Raw genomic sequence first — 20962 nt, 5'->3', positions numbered from 1 at the left:
GCCTCCGCTGCATTTCCTGCAGGACTGAGAGGAGGAGAGCCACCTTTGTCGCCAAAGCCACCCTGTCTTTTAACTCACACCCATAAACATAAAGACTTTTTTTTTTTTTTTTTATACCGCCGACACTTTATTCAGTTTTAGTCACTTACAGTTATATATTCACTTATTCAGCCACTTTAATTTTAAAACTGTGTATATACTGTATATTCTAAAAAAAATTTTTTTATCTCACTCTAATTGCCTGCTTAAAAAATCCACCCTTAATGAAAATTATCTCACTTAGTCTTGTCTTATACACACTGGCTATATGGAAAATGAGTAAATGTAATTCAGCGAGTCTTGGCGTGAACCTTGAAGGGTTCAGGCACACGTGTAGCTCCAGAAACTCCCTCTGTACTCAGCTCCACTCCATCAGGAACAGAGAAAGTGAACTTCTGCAGCAGGCCGACAAAAAACAGGAACAGCTCCATCTTGGCGAGGCTTTCACCAAGACACACACGCTTCCCTGAAGAATTCACAAACACAAACACGTGCAGGTTTACAACCTGTGGATGACTGTTTTTTTTCTTGTTCAGACTGTGCTAAAACAAAACACTCATTGTGGGTTTTACCTGCAGAGAAAGGTAGGAATGCTTCTCTCTTCACAAACTTCCCATCAGCATCCAGGAAGTGTCCTGGGTTGAAGGTGTCTGGAGTCTCCCATTCAGTCTTGTCAAACAGCACAGAGGTGAGTACAGGCAACACACTGGTACCCTAGAAAAATAGACAAGATAACAACAAGATGCACTTTAACAACAACACCTGACAGAACAAACATGCAAAGTTTAAAATGTATACTGTATGCACCTTGGGTATGTGGTAACCATCCAGGATTGTATCCTTGGCAGCAATTCTGAGTCCATTGAGAGGAACAATATTTCCCATCCTCTGAATCTCGTGGATGACGGCATCAGTGTAGGGCAGATTTGGTCTGTCAGCCATGGAAGGCTGGCGGGTTTGTCCAATCACGTTATCTATCTCTGCCTGGACTTTCTCTGTGAAAGAGAATTAAACGATTTTATCTTTAACTGTGGGATAAATGTTTACTTTCCCAAACTGAGGTATGTTTTGCCTTCACGCATAATGTGACCCAAACTTGGCCCAAGCTTTCTATGGAGCTATTGAGTCCCATAACATGATTATTTTGTATTTTGTTATTTAGTACTTGTTATTTGATTGAATACCTTTGGTTGTTTACATGAATGACTTAATCATAAAGTCATATAATGGACTCTATTGATTCTGGTGAACAAATTTCTCTCACATCATTATCAGGGTTGAATTTGAATTTGTCCAGCTCCATATGAAGCCCAGCATGTCACCCACCCTGGATATCAGGATGCCTGATCAGGAAAACCAGAGCCCACAACAAAGTGGTGGCTGTTGTTTCTGTTCCAGCCAGGAAAAGATCAGCAGAGCACAAAACCAGGTTGATCTCAGTGAAGCCCAGGTTAGCTTGTTTAAGCTGTTCAGACAAATGAAAAAGTCACATTAGGCACAACACAAATGGCTATTTGGTAGAGTGCAGTTTGTGCAATGAAGTATCCACATACATTCTCCATTTTGATGAGGAAAGTGTCGATGTAGTCTCGGGGATTGTTGTGATCCAGGTCCTTCTTGTGGCTTTTCACCTCCTGAGTGATGAACTCTCTGACTTTGTTAAAATCCCTGAAGATTTTGTTATGAGGACCTGGCAAACGCTTCATCACTCCGGGGAATGATTCATAGAGCTTGTCGGAATAAAAGATTTGATGAGAGAAAGGAAGAAGAAAGAAAGAAGTTAATTATTTTGACATACCTGAGCCCATATGGAGCCCTGCAGGTGAAGAATGTCAGACAGATTTTTCAGGATGAGCTGGAAGTTGTGGTCACTGTAGTCAAATCTTTTCCCCATCACCAGCTGGCACGCTATATTAGACACGGCATTGTTGAAGATGCCTGCTGGCCTAAAAAGTTTACCTGAAGACAAAAAGACGATTGTTAAGAACACATTATTCTTTGCTTTAGCCATGTTTGTGCAGGATTGTGAGCTTATGTTCCACTTGATGTAAAGCACCTTTCTCCTGCTCTATCTCCTCCTGCAGGTATCGGATCTCCTCACAGATACACTGCTCCATGCGGTTCTTCCCCAGGCCGAAGTCTCGCAATGTAGACAAAGCGAAGCGTCTCTGTGCCTTCCATTTTCCACCGTTGCTCATGAACAGACCATCTGAATACACACAAGCAGATTGAGAACTTAACAACCTATGAAGAATAATTTCAACACTGAATGAACGAATAGAGACTTCCAAACCTGAGTTTCCTGAGTAAAACCTGTCAGATATTGGGCTGTACGGTCGATCCACAAAGTTGTCAGCTTGTGTTACCAGAGCCTCTTTTACCGTCTTGTATCCAGAGACGATTACCATTTTATCCCTGCCGAAGCAGAAACTGAACACATTCCCGTAGATTTCAGCCAGCTACAAAAAACACAACAAACATGAAGGATATACCACAACATTTGTAATCTACAGAAAGAAATTAGAGTGAACTGCTGTAATTAGAGGCCAGAAATCTACACGGATAAACTAACTATCAATCAATATTTCATCTGTCCATCTGTTCTCTTCCACTATTCTTCCACTTATTGCAGGAGCAGGAGGCTATTGATGGTTAAGTACAACATGGACAGGCTCCAAGCTTGTGACAGACTGACAGATGTGTAACAATTTACATCCACACCTGCGGGACCAATTAGCCAAACCCCATTGTAAGGCAACTAACTTATACACTCAAATTTAAACTTTACAATACTGAATTTAAGTGGATTGAAATTTACATAATTAAACTTCTGGGATCCACAATTTTTCCAGATAATTGTTTGTTTGACCATATTTGAAGAAATTGCTATATTAGACATAGCATAATATAGATAGATATAGATATAAGACAGACTTATATCTGCTTATTAGGACTAAGTATGATACTATAGTACAACAGTTAGTTGCTCTGATAATCTATTAGAGTCGTTTCTGAAATATTCTCTCCTTCCTGTGTTTCATTAAAAATTAATTTGAAAAATCAAAATCAAAAATCTGTTGCAGTAAAACATGTAGAAGTAAAAAATCAAAATCTCAGTTTTGATCCTGATGACAGACACACCAGCACACAAGTATACATGCAAACAACAAAGCAGTACTTTAAATTGCACTCCTTACTTAGAAGCCCCCTAATATTATACAAGCATGAACCAGTACCTTGTTGAAATAAATATGTGGGTGTTTCTTTCCCACAATCTGGAAATTCCCAATAAAAGGTAAAGCGAATGGTCCCGGTGGAAAATCTCTTGGATTCTTGTTTCTGAGGTGGTACATGATCAGAAGGAGCAAAAACACAGAGAGTAAAACTCCCTCGTTGCTCAGCAAAAAGTTGGAAAACCACATTGTTAAATTCAGCTGCAGCTGATTCTTTCCAATCTGGAGATGTGATTCTTTCTTACAGAAACCAGTGGTTTATAAACCTGATGCTTGATAAAAATGCTAAAGTTCAGGACACACAGGACTAATACTTGTCTGTTCAAAGGTGCTTGTGATATGGTGGCTACACAACAAGCTGGGCTACAAAACACAATCCATTTGCTCAGCTCTGCAGGATGAATTTGTTCAAGGCTTTTGAACTTACATCTACTCAAAGTGTAAATACTGTCCAGTGGTGACAAAAGTCATCTAGTAAATTCATCCTGCAGTTTCATATACTTCTGATAACCTTAGAGGAATCATCATCAGTTTTACTGTCTTTTGCTATATAGCTAAGATATATTGTCATTATCAGCAGAAATATCAAATATATATATATAATATGTGGTCGCATGATTTTCATGCACAAAAATAAATGTATGTTATTGTTATAAAAATATGTTGTCACGTGGTTTTCATGGACAAACAATAAAAAAGGAGTGCCCTTTGTCCTGATCCTGCATAAAACCTTATCTGTGATCAGATTACAGTACAGGTCTCAATTTCTGACTTGCAGGAGCAGGAGGGAAACTTTTTTATCTGTTCTTCTCAGGTTAGTGATAAAGTGGTGGTAAAAGTGTTTCTTGCACCACCCAATGGCTGTTGAAAACAGTCACTGATACCACCTAGGTAAATGCCATCTATTGTTTTTCTCTGGATGTTAATTTTGGGGTTGAAGCAGCTGTTGCAACAATAACCTGATGGCTTAGAATGTTGTTTAGCTTGTATAGGTTTATGAGGTTGCTTATCTTGTTGTTTGTTTAATAACTCTGTATATTTGAAAAGCACGAGTTACTATTGTTGGGTCTGTGCTTCAGCAGGCCCGCTAGTTCAGAGACTTATCACCAATGTTTCCTCTAATTTTTCATGTGTCTGAGCGAGCACACAAACTCCCTGAGCGGTCCCTTGGACCACTGTGAGCAACAGCAGACGTGTGCACTGTGGTCACGTCAGCATCAAATCCATCCAAGTTACATGGTTTATTAAAATAATAAAATTACAGCATTTACATTTATGTTAGACTACTTTTAATTAACTGCTTTAGCCCACTTACAATGAAAATGTAAAAAAAAAAAATCTTGTTCATGACCTGTGTAGGATGTTAACACTGTTGGAAGTAAAAATAACTTGAACTCATTTTGAAAACACAACTTCTTTTCTTTTCTTTTAAATAAAGCTCTGACTTGTATTATGAGTCTGTGGTCTGGGAGAGAGTCCTGTAACTGTCTGTCTGCAAAATACAGTATATAATGACCAATGTTGGGCAATTAATTATATAGTTACTTCTTCAAAAAAGTAACTGAGTTTTGCAAACAACAAAGTTTTTTGCAGCTGTTTACCTAAAAATGCAGCCAAGGTGTTGTTTTTAAATAAACATTTCAAACTATTTACAGAACAATCAGCACACAAATTATTTGTCTATTATTAGTTATTATTATTATTATTATTAGTTATTTATCTGCAGGCCTGACAACAGGAGATGTATCACTGCTGTAACACCTGTAACATTCAGCAGTCGCCTCATTGTTCTGACACACACAACAAAACTATTGACTACACTACACACTAACTACACAAGATTTGCTCTAAACGTCGCAAATCTCTCACATCTCAAACCACCGTCGTCACTCCTAAAACTTCCTCCAGTATCTCAACAACTACTCACCATACCTAGATGTGTAGGGGAGGAACAGAAGAATATCTAAACATGCAGTTTAAGGCAAGGTTTACAAATTTAAGTACAACAATGACAACTATTATCAAAATCAACCTAACAACTATAGGACATTTTCATGTGCACACTAAGTGTTGGATTTAAACAAGGCTCAGAGGCTATACTCACATGTGAACTGCAACCCCGGCCCAAACTCCAAAAGTCTAATTTCTTTTTTCTTCCTTTTTTTTTTTTTTCCAGATAAAGAAAATTGTCTTTGAGTTTAATTATTTGTTTTTCTACATATTCAAGGTGGCAGGGAAGCAGACTACGCAGACATTTCAGGTTTCCAAGGTGAGCAATTTATTTACAGTGAACTTCATTTAATATGTAACTTAACAAATTTCCCCCCAAATCAACTCAATTAACAAACTCAACAGCTCACCTCTCCTCTCTGTTGCATCTTGTAGAGACTGGCTTTAAATAGGGCCATCAATTTCCCTCCAATTGCCCGGCCTATACCACTCACTCAACCTGAGGGATCTAAAACTCTACACAGATGATCTAAAAACACAAAACCTCTACACACTTCTAATATGCACATTTACACAACTAAATGGCAGTATTAAAGAAAGGAAAAACATTCAACAAATCCCTTTAAACCTTAACACCAACAAAAGGAATCATCTCTATGGAAAAAGAAACCCCTCCACTTGGTTTGACCTGCTGACGTCATATGTGACATCTTCGGAATTTAAAATGAGGAAATGCTAGGCGGGCATTTCCCCACACCTGACCCTCATGAAGACTGAAAAGACAAACAAAGTAAGTATGAACTAGTGATGGCCAAATGAAGCTTTCTGAAGCACTGAAGCTTGTATTGAAAAATGGTTCATTACTCGAAGGTTTTCAACACAGTCCTCTCTGGTGACATCTGGTGGCCAAAAATATGAAGAGCAGCTTGAATCCACAAAATAAAACCAACCGCTTCATTATGATTGCCCACTCTACAGAGTGGAATTCTGTCTGATATTGGGCCGCCGTTGTGTTGCTTTGAACGTGTATTTTTTGGTGGTTAAAAAAATGTGGTTTATTTGTTTAATAAATAATCTTGACCAGTAAACTCTCCTTGTATAAACGTGCACCATGGTGTGGTCTTTCTTTGCTTGTGACTTCTTGATGTTGGTAAATACAATAATTGAAAAATACCACATTACATATAATATACACATGATAATGTACAACACATTATGGAGTATGCTTCTGCTGTGAGGTCCTGCCTCCATGCACTTATGCAATTAACCGCTAGATGGGTATATTTATAAATAATATTATATTAGGAATATTTTCCCAGAAATATTTTTGACCTGGGGGTAGAATTGATTGTGAAATGGAAAGGGAAAAATGCTTATGAACTTGCAAATTAAAAACATGATGCATTTAAAGTAGCCCTTTTTCATTTTTATTTAAGAAGAGAATTTGTTGTAGTGTGCGATGGCCGAACCTGTTCCTTTTCGTGGAGATAATTTCTCCTGCCTTAAGGAAAATCCCTTCACATGGCACAGAAGAGGCTGGAGTGCAGAGAAACTGGTAGAGATGCAGCTATACAGTCTACCCGGGCCCAAAAACTATCAGATAAAGAGAATAAATAAATTCAATTGCTGCACATTTGGCAGACTAACATTTTCAGATTAATTAAACAACAAAATATATATTTTTACAACATTACATGTAAAGAGTAAAGTGGAGGTTTTTCTAAATTTATTTAATGATATTTATATTATGGAAGCAGATTTTTGACATTTTACCTTTTTCCCCTTTTCAGATAAAATAAACACGCACAAAACAAAAGCAAATGGCCAGAACACAAAGCTGGAAAACCCACCCAATTGACAAAAATCAACTCAAAATTCTCCCACACAACAGAACCTCCTCTATTCCTCGCTGGCTCTTGCTTCATAGTGAGTGAAGCAATGTTGCTTGACAAATAGCAAATCATAGCAAATACATAGAAACAGAATAATGTGTACAATGTGCAAAAAAAGGTAAACACATATGGGACAAATGGAGACCATTGCAACTGCTCCTCCACTTTTTCACACACCTCATGTTTTTTTTGTTGTTTTGGGGTTTTTTTGTAATGCTGAGAGCAACAGAAAAACACTGGGGTACTCAGTGGGATTTTCTGGTAATTTCAGGTAACAGGTTTTAGAAAGCTGAATGTTGACAAAGTCACTGTAGGAGCCATATGAGTTGTTCCTTTTTGGACTAAGTGGGTTGGTTTAAATGGACTCACTGTATTGGTGCACGGGTGTGGGGCGTGTCTCATGGGTGTGGTAGATAATAAATGTGGTTGCACTCACCTGTTCACAGCACCTGATGTTGATGAGCAGAAAGGTAGGGTGAGCATGACGCAGAACTTTCTGTTGACCGCAACTTGATCGCAGCTTGAGCGCAGTTTGAATTATTTTGATGTATTATATCTGTGCATTTGTTTAATAAGTTAATCCCAGGCACTGATTTGTATATGGGACAGTTGCATGTGGAATAAAAGGAGCAAAAGGTACAGAAGTGTATTTTATGTGTTCATTGTTGCGCGTCATCTGTGTCCTCATGTTTAGCCTGCCGTGGCCATAGGTTGGAGGAGCCGCAACAGTCACACTGTGATGTGCAGATTCTGAGGGAGATCTTTATGTCCTTAAGACATTTCTGCAGTTTAACTAATTGGTGTGTGTTATCTGGCTTCATGGATAAACGAGGCCAGTCTTTATTTTGAAAAATTCTGGTCAACATAATTAGCCTTTGACTAAGGACTAAAGTGTCTACTCTACACTCGTGTGTTATATTGAAATCTGTGATGAGATATTATGCGACACAATTATGTGATTACTTATTATTATTTATTATGAACTGAATGCGAGCAAAACCAAAGAGATGCTTTTGACCTTCTCCAGTAGGCAGAGGGATCTGGCTGCTTCAGTCACCACCACCATCCATGGGAAGCGGTAGTTGAGCAGTACAAATACTTGGGAACCATCTGAAATTCTCTGCCAACACAGAGGAGATTCTAGGAGGTGCCACCAACGGCTACACATCCTTAGGAAACTCAACTCCTTTGGAGTCAGCACACCCATCATGATGACTTTTTACTATGCCTTCCTAGAAAGCATCATGACCTTCTCCATTACCTGCTGGTTCCACTTCCTCAGCCTTCAGAACAGGAACAGACTGCATCAGTGTGCTCTAAAATCATTGGCCTGTCTGTCAGAACTCTTGCACAGGTTTTCAGCCAACAGGCCCTTAGACAGGCAGCCAAAATTATTAATGACCCCTCTCACATTCTTCACCCCGCATTTCAATGGCTGCCCTATGGGCGGCGCCTCCGCTGCATTTCCTGCAGGACTGAGAGGAGGAGAGCCACCTTTGTCGCCAAAGCCACCCTGTCTTTTAACTCACACCCATAAACATAAAGACTTTTTTTTTTTTTTTATACCGCCGACACTTTATTCAGTTTTAGTCACTTACAGTTATATATTCACTTATTCAGCCACTTTAATTTTAAAACTGTGTATATACTGTATATTCTAAAAAAATTTTTTTTATCTCACTCTAATTGCCTGCTTAAAAAATCCACCCTTAATGAAAATTATCTCACTTAGTCTTGTCTTATACACACTGGCTATATGGAAAATGAGTAAATGTAATTCAGCGAGTCTTGGCGTGAACCTTGAAGGGTTCAGGCACACGTGTAGCTCCAGAAACTCCCTCTGTACTCAGCTCCACTCCATCAGGAACAGAGAAAGTGAACTTCTGCAGCAGGCCGACAAAAAACAGGAACAGCTCCATCTTGGCGAGGCTTTCACCAAGACACACACGCTTCCCTGAAGAATTCACAAACACAAACACGTGCAGGTTTACAACCTGTGGATGACTGTTTTTTTTCTTGTTCAGACTGTGCTAAAACAAAACACTCATTGTGGGTTTTACCTGCAGAGAAAGGTAGGAATGCTTCTCTCTTCACAAACTTCCCATCAGCATCCAGGAAGTGTCCTGGGTTGAAGGTGTCTGGAGTCTCCCATTCAGTCTTGTCAAACAGCACAGAGGTGAGTACAGGCAACACACTGGTACCCTAGAAAAATAGACAAGATAACAACAAGATGCACTTTAACAACAACACCTGACAGAACAAACATGCAAAGTTTAAAATGTATACTGTATGCACCTTGGGTATGTGGTAACCATCCAGGATTGTATCCTTGGCAGCAATTCTGAGTCCATTGAGAGGAACAATATTTCCCATCCTCTGAATCTCGTGGATGACGGCATCAGTGTAGGGCAGATTTGGTCTGTCAGCCATGGAAGGTTGGCGGGTTTGTCCAATCACGTTATCTATCTCTGCCTGGACTTTCTCTGTGAAAGAGAATTAAACGATTTTATCTTTAACTGTGGGATAAATGTTTACTTTCCCAAACTGAGGTATGTTTTGCCTTCACGCATAATGTGACCCAAACTTGGCCCAAGCTTTCTATGGAGCTATTGAGTCCCATAAGATGATTATTTTGTTATTTAGTACTTGTTATTTGATTGAATACCTTTGGTTGTTTACATGAATGACTTAATCATAAAGTCATATAATGGACTCTATTGATTCTGGTGAACAAATTTCTCTCACATCATTATCAGGGTTGAATTTGAATTTGTCCAGCTCCATATGAAGCCCAGCATGTCACCCACCCTGGATATCAGGATGCCTGATCAGGAAAACCAGAGCCCACAACAAAGTGGTGGCTGTTGTTTCTGTTCCAGCCAGGAAAAGATCAGCAGAGCACAAAACCAGGTTGATCTCAGTGAAGCCCAGGTTAGCTTGTTTAAGCTGTTCAGACAAATGAAAAAGTCACATTAGGCACAACACAAATAGCTATTTGGTAGAGTGCAGTTTGTGCAATGAAGTATCCACATACATTCTCCATTTTGATGAGGAAAGTGTCGATGTAGTCTCGGGGATTGTTGTGATCCAGGTCCTTCTTGTGGCTTTTCACCTCCTGAGTGATGAACTCTCTGACTTTGTTAAAATCCCTGAAGATTTTGTTATGAGGACCTGGCAAACGCTTCATCACTCCGGGGAATGATTCATAGAGCTTGTCGGAATAAAAGATTTGATGAGAGAAAGGAAGAAGAAAGAAAGAAGTTAATTATTTTGACATACCTGAGCCCATATGGAGCCCTGCAGGTGAAGAATGTCAGACAGATTTTTCAGGATGAGCTGGAAGTTGTGGTCACTGTAGTCAAATCTTTTCCCCATCACCAGCTGGCACGCTATATTAGACACGGCATTGTTGAAGATGCCTGCTGGCCTAAAAAGTTTACCTGAAGACAAAAAGACGATTGTTAAGAACACATTATTCTTTGCTTTAGCCATGTTTGTGCAGGATTGTGAGCTTATGTTCCACTTGATGTAAAGCACCTTTCTCCTGCTCTATCTCCTCCTGCAGGTATCGGATCTCCTCACAGATACACTGCTCCATGCGGTTCTTCCCCAGGCCGAAGTCTCGCAATGTAGACAAAGCGAAGCGTCTCTGTGCCTTCCATTTTCCACCGTTGCTCATGAACAGACCATCTGAATACACACAAGCAGATTGAGAACTTAACAACCTATGAAGAATAATTTCAACACTGAATGAACGAATAGAGACTTCCAAACCTGAGTTTCCTGAGTAAAACCTGTCAGATATTGGGCTGTACGGTCGATCCACAAAGTTGTCAGCTTGTGTTACCAGAGCCTCTTTTACCGTCTTGTATCCAGAGACGATTACCATTTTATCCCTGCCGAAGCAGAAACTGAACACATTCCCGTAGATTTCAGCCAGCTACAAAAAACACAACAAACATGAAGGATATACCACAACATTTGTAATCTACAGAAAGAAATTAGAGTGAACTGCTGTAATTAGAGGCCAGAAATCTACACGGATAAACTAACTATCAATCAATATTTCATCTGTCCATCTGTTCTCTTCCACTATTCTTCCACTTATTGCAGGAGCAGGAGGCTATTGATGGTTAAGTACAACATGGACAGGCTCCAAGCTTGTGACAGACTGACAGATGTGTAACAATTTACATCCACACCTGCGGGACCAATTAGCCAAACCCCATTGTAAGGCAACTAACTTATACACTCAAATTTAAACTTTACAATACTGAATTTAAGTGGATTGAAATTTACATAATTAAACTTCTGGGATCCACAATTTTTCCAGATAATTGTTTGTTTGACCATATTTGAAGAAATTGCTATATTAGACATAGCATAATATAGATAGATATAGATATAAGACACAGACTTATATCTGCTTATTAGGACTAAGTATGAAACTATAGTACAACAGTTAGTTGCTCTGATAATCTATTAGAGTCGTTTCTGAAATATTCTCTCCTTCCTGTGTTTCATTAAAAATTAATTTGAAAAATCAAAATCAAAAATCTGTTGCAGTAAAACATGTAGAAGTAAAAAATCAAAATCTCAGTTTTGATCCTGATGACAGACACACCAGCACACAAGTATACATGCAAACAACAAAGCAGTACTTTAAATTGCACTCCTTACTTAGAAGCCCCCTAATATTATACAAGCATGAACCAGTACCTTGTTGAAATAAATATGTGGGTGTTTCTTTCCCACAATCTGGAAATTCCCAATAAAAGGTAAAGCGAATGGTCCCGGTGGAAAATCTCTTGGATTCTTGTTTCTGAGGTGGTACATGATCAGAAGGAGCAAAAACACAGAGAGTAAAACTCCCTCGTTGCTCAGCAAAAAGTTGGAAAACCACATTGTTAAATTCAGCTGCAGCTGATTCTTTCCAATCTGGAGATGTGATTCTTTCTTACAGAAACCAGTGGTTTATAAACCTGATGCTTGATAAAAATGCTAAAGTTCAGGACACACAGGACTAATACTTGTCTGTTCAAAGGTGCTTGTGATATGGTGGCTACACAACAAGCTGGGCTACAAAACACAATCCATTTGCTCAGCTCTGCAGGATGAATTTGTTCAAGGCTTTTGAACTTACATCTACTCAAAGTGTAAATACTGTCCAGTGGTGACAAAAGTCATCTAGTAAATTCATCCTGCAGTTTCATATACTTCTGATGACCTTAGAGGAATCATCATCAGTTTTACTGTCTTTTGCTATATAGCTAAGATATATTGTCATTATCAGCAGAAATATCAAATATATATAATATGTGGTCGCATGATTTTCATGCACAAAAATAAATGTATGTTATTGTTATAAAAATATGTTGTCACGTGGTTTTCATGGACAAACAATAAAAAAGGAGTGCCCTTTGTCCTGATCCTGCATAAAACCTTATCTGTGATCAGATTACAGTACAGGTCTCAATTTCTGACTTGCAGGAGCAGGAGGGAAACTTTTTTATCTGTTCTTCTCAGGTTAGTGATAAAGTGGTGGTAAAAGTGTTTCTTGCACCACCCAATGGCTGTTGAAAACAGTCACTGATACCACCTAGGTAAATGCCATCTATTGTTTTTCTCTGGATGTTAATTTTGGGGTTGAAGCAGCTGTTGCAACAATAACCTGATGGCTTAGAATGTTGTTTAGCTTGTATAGGTTTATGAGGTTGCTTATCTTGTTGTTTGTTTAATAACTCTGTATATTTGAAAAGCACGAGTTACTATTGTTGGGTCTGTGCTTCAGCAGGCCCGCTAGTTCAGAGACTTATCACCAATGTTTCCTCTAATTTTTCATGTGTCTGAGCGAGCACACAAACTCCCTGAGCGGTCCCTTGGACCACTGTGAGCAACAGCAGACGTGTGCACTGTGGTCACGTCAGCATCAAATCCATCCAAGTTACATGGTTTATTAAAATAATAAAATTACAGCATTTACATTTATGTTAGACTACTTTTAATTAACTGCTTTAGCCCACTTACAATGAAAATGTAAAAAAAAAAAATCTTGTTCATGACCTGTGTAGGATGTTAACACTGTTGGAAGTAAAAATAACTTGAACTCATTTTGAAAACACAACTTCTTTTCTTTTCTTTTAAATAAAGCTCTGACTTGTATTATGAGTCTGTGGTCTGGGAGAGAGTCCTGTAACTGTCTGTCTGCAAAATACAGTATATAATGACCAATGTTGGGCAATTAATTATATAGTTACTTCTTCAAAAAAGTAACTGAGTTTTGCAAACAACAAAGTTTTTTGCAGCTGTTTACCTAAAAATGCAGCCAAGGTGTTGTTTTTAAATAAACATTTCAAACTATTTACAGAACAATCAGCACACAAATTATTTGTCTATTATTAGTTATTATTATTATTATTATTAGTTATTTATCTGCAGGCCTGACAACAGGAGATGTATCACTGCTGTAACACCTGTAACATTCAGCAGTCGCCTCATTGTTCTGACACACACAACAAAACTATTGACTACACTACACACTAACTACACAAGATTTGCTCTAAACGTCGCAAATCTCTCACATCTCAAACCACCGTCGTCACTCCTAAAACTTCCTCCAGTATCTCAACAACTACTCACCATACCTAGATGTGTAGGGGAGGAACAGAAGAATATCTAAACATGCAGTTTAAGGCAAGGTTTACAAATTTAAGTACAACAATGACAACTATTATCAAAATCAACCTAACAACTATAGGACATTTTCATGTGCACACTAAGTGTTGGATTTAAAAAAGGCTCAGGGGCTATACTCACATGTGAACTGCAACCCCGGCCCAAACTCCAAAAGTCTAATTTCTTTTTTCTTCCTTTTTTTTTTTCCAGATAAAGAAAATTGTTTTTGAGTTTAATTATTTGTTTTTCTACATATTCAAGGTGGCAGGGAAGCAGACTACGCAGACATTTCAGGCTTCCAAGGTGAGCAATTTACTTAGAGTGAACTTCATTTAATATGTAACTTAACAAAACTTCCCCCCCAAATCAACTCAATTAACAAACTCAACAGCTCACCTCTCCTCTCTGCTGCATCTGGTAGAGACTGGCTTAAATAGGGCCATCAATTTCCCTCCAATTGCCCGGCCTATACCACTCACTCAACCTGAGGGATCTAAAACTCTACACAGATGATCTAAAAACACAAAACCTCTACACACTTCTAATATGCACATTTACACAACTAAATGGCAGTATTAAAGAAAGGAAAAACATTCAACAAATCCCTTTAAACCTTAACACCAACAAAAGGAATCATCTCTATGGAAAAAGAAACCCCTCCACTTGGTTTGACCTGCTGACGTCATATGTGACATCTTCGGAATTTAAAATGAGGAAATGCTAGGCGGGCATTTCCCCACACCTGACCCTCATGAAGACTGAAAAGACAAACAAAGTAAGTATGAACTAGTGATGGCCAAATGAAGCTTTCTGAAGCACTGAAGCTTGTATTGAAAAATGGTTCATTACTCGAAGGTTTTCAACACAGTCCTCTCTGGTGACATCTGGTGGCCAAAAATATGAAGAGCAGCTTGAATCCACAAAATAAAACCAACCGCTTCATTATGATTGCCCACTCTACAGAGTGGAATTCTGTCTGATATTGGGCCGCCGTTGTGTTGCTTTGAACGTGTATTTTTTGGTGGTTAAAAAAATGTGGTTTATTTGTTTAATAAATAATCTTGACCAGTAAACTCTCCTTGTATAAACGTGCACCATGGTGTGGTCTTTCTTTGCTTGTGACTTCTTGATGTTGGTAAATACAATAATTGAAAAATACCACATTACATATAATATACACATGATAATGTACAACACATTATGGAGTATGCTTCTGCTGTGAGGTCCTGCCTCCATGCACTTATGCAATTAACCGCTAGATGGGTATATTTATAAATAATATTATATTAGGAATATTTTCCCAGAAATATTTTTGACCTGGGGGTAGAATTGATTGTGAAATGGAAAGGGAAAAATGCTTATGAACTTGCAAATTAAAAACATGATGCATTTAAAGTAGCCCTTTTTCATTTTTATTTAAGAAGAGAATTTGTTGTAGTGTGCGATGGCCGAACCTGTTCCTTTTCGTGGAGATAATTTCTCCTGCCTTAAGGAAAATCCCTTCACATGGCACAGAAGAGGCTGGAGTGCAGAGAAACTGGTAGAGATGCAGCTATACAGTCTACCCGGGCCCAAAAACTATCAGATAAAGAGAATAAATAAATTCAATTGCTGCACATTTGGCAGACTAACATTTTCAGATTAATTAAACAACAAAATATATATTTTTACAACATTACATGTAAAGAGTAAAGTGGAGGTTTTTCTAAATTTATTTAATGATATTTATATTATGGAAGCAGATTTTTGACATTTTACCTTTTTCCCCTTTTCAGATAAAATAAACACGCACAAAACAAAAGCAAATGGCCAGAACACAAAGCTGGAAAACCCACCCAATTGACAAAAATCAACTCAAAATTCTCCCACACAACAGAACCTCCTCTATTCCTCGCTGGCTCTTGCTTCATAGTGAGTGAAGCAATGTTGCTTGACAAATAGCAAATCATAGCAAATACATAGAAACAGAATAATGTGTACAATGTGCAAAAAAAGGTAAACACATATGGGACAAATGGAGACCATTGCAACTGCTCCTCCACTTTTTCACACACCTCATGTTTTTTTGTTGTTTTGGGGTTTTTTTGTAATGCTGAGAGCAACAGAAAAACACTGGGGTACTCAGTGGGATTTTCTGGTAATTTCAGGTAACAGGTTTTAGAAAGCTGAATGTTGACAAAGTCACTGTAGGAGCCATATGAGTTGTTCCTTTTTGGACTAAGTGGGTTGGTTTAAATGGACTCACTGTATTGGTGCACGGGTGTGGGGCGTGTCTCATGGGTGTGGTAGATAATAAATGTGGTTGCACTCACCTGTTCACAGCACCTGATGTTGATGAGCAGAAAGGTAGGGTGAGCATGACGCAGAACTTTCTGTTGACCGCAACTTGATCGCAGCTTGAGCGCAGTTTGAATTATTTTGATGTATTATATCTGTGCATTTGTTTAATAAGTTAATCCCAGGCACTGATTTGTATATGGGACAGTTGCATGTGGAATAAAAGGAGCAAAAGGTACAGAAGTGTATTTTATGTGTTCATTGTTGCGCGTCATCTGTGTCCTCATGTTTAGCCTGCCGTGGCCATAGGTTGGAGGAGCCGCAACAGTCACACTGTGATGTGCAGATTCTGAGGGAGATCTTTATGTCCTTAAGACATTTCTGCAGTTTAACTAATTGGTGTGTGTTATCTGGCTTCATGGATAAACGAGGCCAGTCTTTATTTTGAAAAATTCTGGTCAACATAATTAGCCTTTGACTAAGGACTAAAGTGTCTACTCTACACTCGTGTGTTATATTGAAATCTGTGATGAGATATTATGCGACACAATTATGTGATTACTTATTATTATTTATTATGAACTGAATGCGAGCAAAACCAAAGAGATGCTTTTGACCTTCTCCAGTAGGCAGAGGGATCTGGCTGCTTCAGTCACCACCACCATCCATGGGAAGCGGTAGTTGAGCAGTACAAATACTTGGGAACCATCTGAAATTCTCTGCCAACACAGAGGAGATTCTAGGAGGTGCCACCAACGGCTACACATCCTTAGGAAACTCAACTCCTTTGGAGTCAGCACACCCATCATGATGACTTTTTACTATGCCTTCCTAGAAAGCATCATGACCTTCTCCATTACCTGCTGGTTCCACTTCCTCAGCCTTCAGAACAGGAACAGACTGCATCAGTGTGCTCTAAAATCATTGGCCTGTCTGTCAGAACTCTTGCACAGGTTTTCAGCCAACAGGCCCTTAGACAGGCAGCCAAAATTATTAATGACCCCTCTCACATTCTTCACCCCGCATTTCAATGGCTGCCCTATGGGCGGCGCCTCCGCTGCATTTCCTGCAGGACTGAGAGGAGGAGAGCCACCTTTGTCGCCAAAGCCACCCTGTCTTTTAACTCACACCCATAAACATAAAGACTTTTTTTTTTTTTTTTATACCGCCGACACTTTATTCAGTTTTAGTCACTTACAGTTATATATTCACTTATTCAGCCACTTTAATTTTAAAACTGTGTATATACTGTATATTCTAAAAAATTTTTTTTTATCTCACTCTAATTGCCTGCTTAAAAAATCCACCCTTAATGAAAATTATCTCACTTAGTCTTGTCTTATACACACTGGCTATATGGAAAATGAGTAAATGTAATTCAGCGAGTCTTGGCGTGAACCTTGAAGGGTTCAGGCACACGTGTAGCTCCAGAAACACCCTCTGTACTCAGCTCCACTCCATCAGGAACAGAGAAAGTGAACTTCTGCAGCAGGCCGACAAAAAACAGGAACAGCTCCATCTTGGCGAGGCTTTCACCAAGACACACACGCTTCCCTGAAGAATTCACAAACACGTGCAGGTTTACAACCTGTGGATGACTGTTTTTTTTCTTGTTCAGACTGTGCTAAAACAAAACACTCATTGTGGGGTTTTACCTGCAGAGAAAGGTAGGAATGCTTCTCTCTTCACAAACTTCCCATCAGCATCCAGGAAGTGTCCTGGGTTGAAGGTGTCTGGAGTCTCCCATTCAGTCTTGTCAAACAGCACAGAGGTGAGTACAGGCAACACACTGGTACCCTAGAAAAATAGACAAGATAACAACAAGATGCACTTTAACAACAACACCTGACAGAACAAACATGCAAAGTTTAAAATGTATACTGTATGCACCTTGGGTATGTGGTAACCATCCAGGATTGTATCCTTGGCAGCAATTCTGAGTCCATTGAGAGGAACAATATTTCCCATCCTCTGAATCTCGTGGATGACGGCATCAGTGTAGGGCAGATTTGGTCTGTCAGCCATGGAAGGCTGGCGGGTTTGTCCAATCACGTTATCTATCTCTGCCTGGACTTTCTCTGTGAAAGAGAATTAAACGATTTTATCTTTAACTGTGGGATAAATGTTTACTTTCCCAAACTGAGGTATGTTTTGCCTTCACGCATAATGTGACCCAAACTTGGCCCAAGCTTTCTATGGAGCTATTGAGTCCCATAAGATGATTATTTTGTTATTTAGTACTTGTTATTTGATTGAATACCTTTGGTTGTTTACATGAATGACTTAATCATAAAGTCATATAATGGACTCTATTGATTCTGGTGAACAAATTTCTCTCACATCATTATCAGGGTTGAATTTGAATTTGTCCAGCTCCATATGAAGCCCAGCATGTCACCCACCCTGGATATCAGGATGCCTGATCAGGAAAACCAGAGCCCACAACAAAGTGGTGGCTGTTGTTTCTGTTCCAGCCAGGAAAAGATCAGCAGAGCACAAAACCAGGTTGATCTCAGTGAAGCCCAGGTTAGCTTGTTTAAGCTGTTCAGACAAATGAAAAAGTCACATTAGGCACAACACAAATAGCTATTTGGTAGAGTGCAGTTTGTGCAATGAAGTATCCACATACATTCTCCATTTTGATGAGGAAAGTGTCGATGTAGTCTCGGGGATTGTTGTGATCCAGGTCCTTCTTGTGGCTTTTCACCTCCTGAGTGATGAACTCTCTGACTTTGTTAAAATCCCTGAAGATTTTGTTATGAGGACCTGGCAAACGCTTCATCACTCCGGGGAATGATTCATAGAGCTTGTCGGAATAAAAGATTTGATGAGAGAAAGGAAGAAGAAAGAAAGAAGTTAATTATTTTGACATACCTGAGCCCATATGGAGCCCTGCAGGTGAAGAATGTCAGACAGATTTTTCAGGATGAGCTGGAAGTTGTGGTCACTGTAGTCAAATCTTTTCCCCATCACCAGCTGGCATGCTATATTAGACACGGCATTGTTGAAGATGCCTGCTGGCCTAAAAAGTTTACCTGAAGACAAAAAGACGATTGTTAAGAACACATTATTCTTTGCTTTAGCCATGTTTGTGCAGGATTGTGAGCTTATGTTCCACTTGATGTAAAGCACCTTTCTCCTGCTCTATCTCCTCCTGCAGGTATCGGATCTCCTCACAGATACACTGCTCCATGCGGTTCTTCCCCAGGCCGAAGTCTCGCAATGTAGACAAAGCAAAGCGTCTCTGTGCCTTCCATTTTCCACCGTTGCTCATGAACAGACCATCTGAATACACACAAGCAGATTGAGAACTTAACAACCTATGAAGAATAATTTCAACACTGAATGAACGAATAGAGACTTCCAAACCTGAGTTTCCTGAGTAAAACCTGTCAGATATTGGGCTGTACGGTCGATCCACAAAGTTGTCAGCTTGTGTTACCAGAGCCTCTTTTACCGTCTTGTATCCAGAGACGATTACCATTTTATCCCTGCCGAAGCAGAAACTGAACACATTCCCGTAGATTTCAGCCAGCTACAAAAAACACAACAAACATGAAGGATATACCACAACATTTGTAATCTACAGAAAGAAATTAGAGTGAACTGCTGTAATTAGAGGCCAGAAATCTACACGGATAAACTAACTATCAATCAATATTTCATCTGTCCATCTGTTCTCTTCCACTATTCTTCCACTTATTGCAGGAGCAGGAGGCTATTGATGGTTAAGTACAACATGGACAGGCTCCAAGCTTGTGACAGACTGACAGATGTGTAACAATTTACATCCACACCTGCGGGACCAATTAGCCAAACCCCATTGTAAGGCAACTAACTTATACACTCAAATTTAAACTTTACAATACTGAATTTAAGTGGATTGAAATTTACATAATTAAACTTCTGGGATCCACAATTTTTCCAGATAATTGTTTGTTTGACCATATTTGAAGAAATTGCTATATTAGACATAGCATAATATAGATAGATATAGATATAAGACACAGACTTATATCTGCTTATTAGGACTAAGTATGAAACTATAGTACAACAGTTAGTTGCTCTGATAATCTATTAGAGTCGTTTCTGAAATATTCTCTCCTTCCTGTGTTTCATTAAAAATTAATTTGAAAAATCAAAATCAAAAATCTGTTGCAGTAAAACATGTAGAAGTAAAAAATCAAAATCTCAGTTTTGATCCTGATGACAGACACACCAGCACACAAGTATACATGCAAACAACAAAGCAGTACTTTAAATTGCACTCCTTACTTAGAACCCCCCTAATATTATACAAGCATGAACCAGTACCTTGTTGAAATAAATATGTGGGTGTTTCTTTCCCACAATCTGGAAATTCCCAATAAAAGGTAAAGCGAATGGTCCCGGTGGAAAATCTCTTGGATTCTTGTTTCTGAGGTGGTACATGATCAGAAGGAGCAAAAACACAGAGAGTAAAACTCCCTCGTTGCTCAGCAAAAAGTTGGAAAACCACATTGTTAAATTCAGCTGCAGCTGATTCTTTCCAATCTGGAGATGTGATTCTTTCTTACAGAAACCAGTGGTTTATAAACCTGATGCTTGATAAAAATGCTAAAGTTCAGGACACACAGTACAAATACTTGTCTGTTCAAAGGTGCTTGTGATATGGTGGCTACACAACAAGCTGGGCTACAAAACACAATCCACTTGCTCAGCTCTGCAGGATGAATTTGCTCAAGGCTTTTGAACTTACATCTACTCAAAGTGTAAATACTGTCCAGTGGTGACAAAAGTCATCTAGTAAATTCATCCTGCAGTTTCATATACTTCTGATAACCTTAGAGGAATCATCATCAGTTTTACTGTCTTTTGCTATATAGCTAAGATATATTGTCATTATCAGCAGAAATA

General features: G+C 38.9%; 3 protein-coding genes across 3 annotated transcripts; all 3 read right to left on the bottom strand.

Annotated features, from left to right (window-relative positions):
* Window positions 1–228: 228 nt before the first annotated feature.
* LOC146490881 (cytochrome P450 2J5-like) lies at window positions 229–3565 on the bottom strand. The gene is made up of 9 exons (XM_085151778.1): window positions 3276–3565; window positions 2333–2498; window positions 2096–2248; window positions 1838–1998; window positions 1593–1769; window positions 1366–1504; window positions 847–1034; window positions 612–753; window positions 229–505 (listed from the first exon to the last, which is right to left on the bottom strand). The coding sequence occupies exons 1-9, from the start codon at window positions 3459–3461 to the stop codon at window positions 330–332; spliced, it is 1488 nt and encodes a 495-aa protein (XP_085007904.1). The 5' UTR covers window positions 3462–3565; the 3' UTR covers window positions 229–329.
* A 5208-nt stretch (window positions 3566–8773) lies between these two features.
* Window positions 8774–12124, bottom strand: LOC146490880 (cytochrome P450 2J5-like). Its single transcript, XM_085151779.1, has 9 exons — window positions 11834–12124; window positions 10889–11054; window positions 10652–10804; window positions 10394–10554; window positions 10149–10325; window positions 9922–10060; window positions 9410–9597; window positions 9175–9316; window positions 8774–9068 (listed from the first exon to the last, which is right to left on the bottom strand). The coding sequence occupies exons 1-9, from the start codon at window positions 12017–12019 to the stop codon at window positions 8893–8895; spliced, it is 1488 nt and encodes a 495-aa protein (XP_085007905.1). The 5' UTR covers window positions 12020–12124; the 3' UTR covers window positions 8774–8892.
* A 5163-nt stretch (window positions 12125–17287) lies between these two features.
* LOC146490879 (cytochrome P450 2J5-like) lies at window positions 17288–20672 on the bottom strand. Its single transcript, XM_085152367.1, has 9 exons — window positions 20381–20672; window positions 19436–19601; window positions 19199–19351; window positions 18941–19101; window positions 18696–18872; window positions 18469–18607; window positions 17957–18144; window positions 17722–17863; window positions 17288–17620 (listed from the first exon to the last, which is right to left on the bottom strand). Exons 1-9 carry the CDS (start codon window positions 20564–20566, stop codon window positions 17445–17447), a joined length of 1488 nt encoding a protein of 495 aa, XP_085008493.1. The 5' UTR covers window positions 20567–20672; the 3' UTR covers window positions 17288–17444.
* Between the last annotated feature and the right edge of the window lie 290 nt (window positions 20673–20962).

Source organism: Neolamprologus multifasciatus, chromosome 23, assembly GCF_963576455.1.
Source record: "Neolamprologus multifasciatus chromosome 23, fNeoMul1.2, whole genome shotgun sequence".
Classification (NCBI taxonomy): domain Eukaryota; kingdom Metazoa; phylum Chordata; class Actinopteri; order Cichliformes; family Cichlidae; genus Neolamprologus; species Neolamprologus multifasciatus.
The sequence above is the reverse complement of the archived record's forward strand: the minus strand, read 5'-3'. Positions and strand labels throughout refer to the sequence as shown.

What these genes read in the sequence shown, in the direction of transcription:
- LOC146490881 (XM_085151778.1), bottom strand. Translation starts at nt 3,461, where the DNA reads ATGTGGTTTTCCAACTTTTTGCTGAGCAACGAGGGAGTTTTACTCTCT. An exon ending in CACATATTTATTTCAACAAG is followed by an intron (nt 2,499 to 3,275) that starts GTACTGGTTCAT and finishes TGTTTTTTGTAG; the next exon opens with CTGGCTGAAATCTACGGGAA. An exon ending in ATGGTTACCACATACCCAAG is followed by an intron (nt 754 to 846) that starts GTGCATACAGTA and finishes CTATTTTTCTAG; the next exon opens with GGTACCAGTGTGTTGCCTGT.
- LOC146490880 (XM_085151779.1), bottom strand. Translation starts at nt 12,019, where the DNA reads ATGTGGTTTTCCAACTTTTTGCTGAGCAACGAGGGAGTTTTACTCTCT. An exon ending in GTTTTACTCAGGAAACTCAG is followed by an intron (nt 10,805 to 10,888) that starts GTTTGGAAGTCT and finishes GTGTGTATTCAG; the next exon opens with ATGGTCTGTTCATGAGCAAC. An exon ending in AGGGCTCCATATGGGCTCAG is followed by an intron (nt 10,326 to 10,393) that starts GTATGTCAAAAT and finishes TATTCCGACAAG; the next exon opens with CTCTATGAATCATTCCCCGG.
- LOC146490879 (XM_085152367.1), bottom strand. Translation starts at nt 20,566, where the DNA reads ATGTGGTTTTCCAACTTTTTGCTGAGCAACGAGGGAGTTTTACTCTCT. An exon ending in GGAGATAGAGCAGGAGAAAG is followed by an intron (nt 19,102 to 19,198) that starts GTGCTTTACATC and finishes TTTTGTCTTCAG; the next exon opens with GTAAACTTTTTAGGCCAGCA. An exon ending in CAGGCATCCTGATATCCAGG is followed by an intron (nt 18,145 to 18,468) that starts GTGGGTGACATG and finishes TCTCTTTCACAG; the next exon opens with AGAAAGTCCAGGCAGAGATA.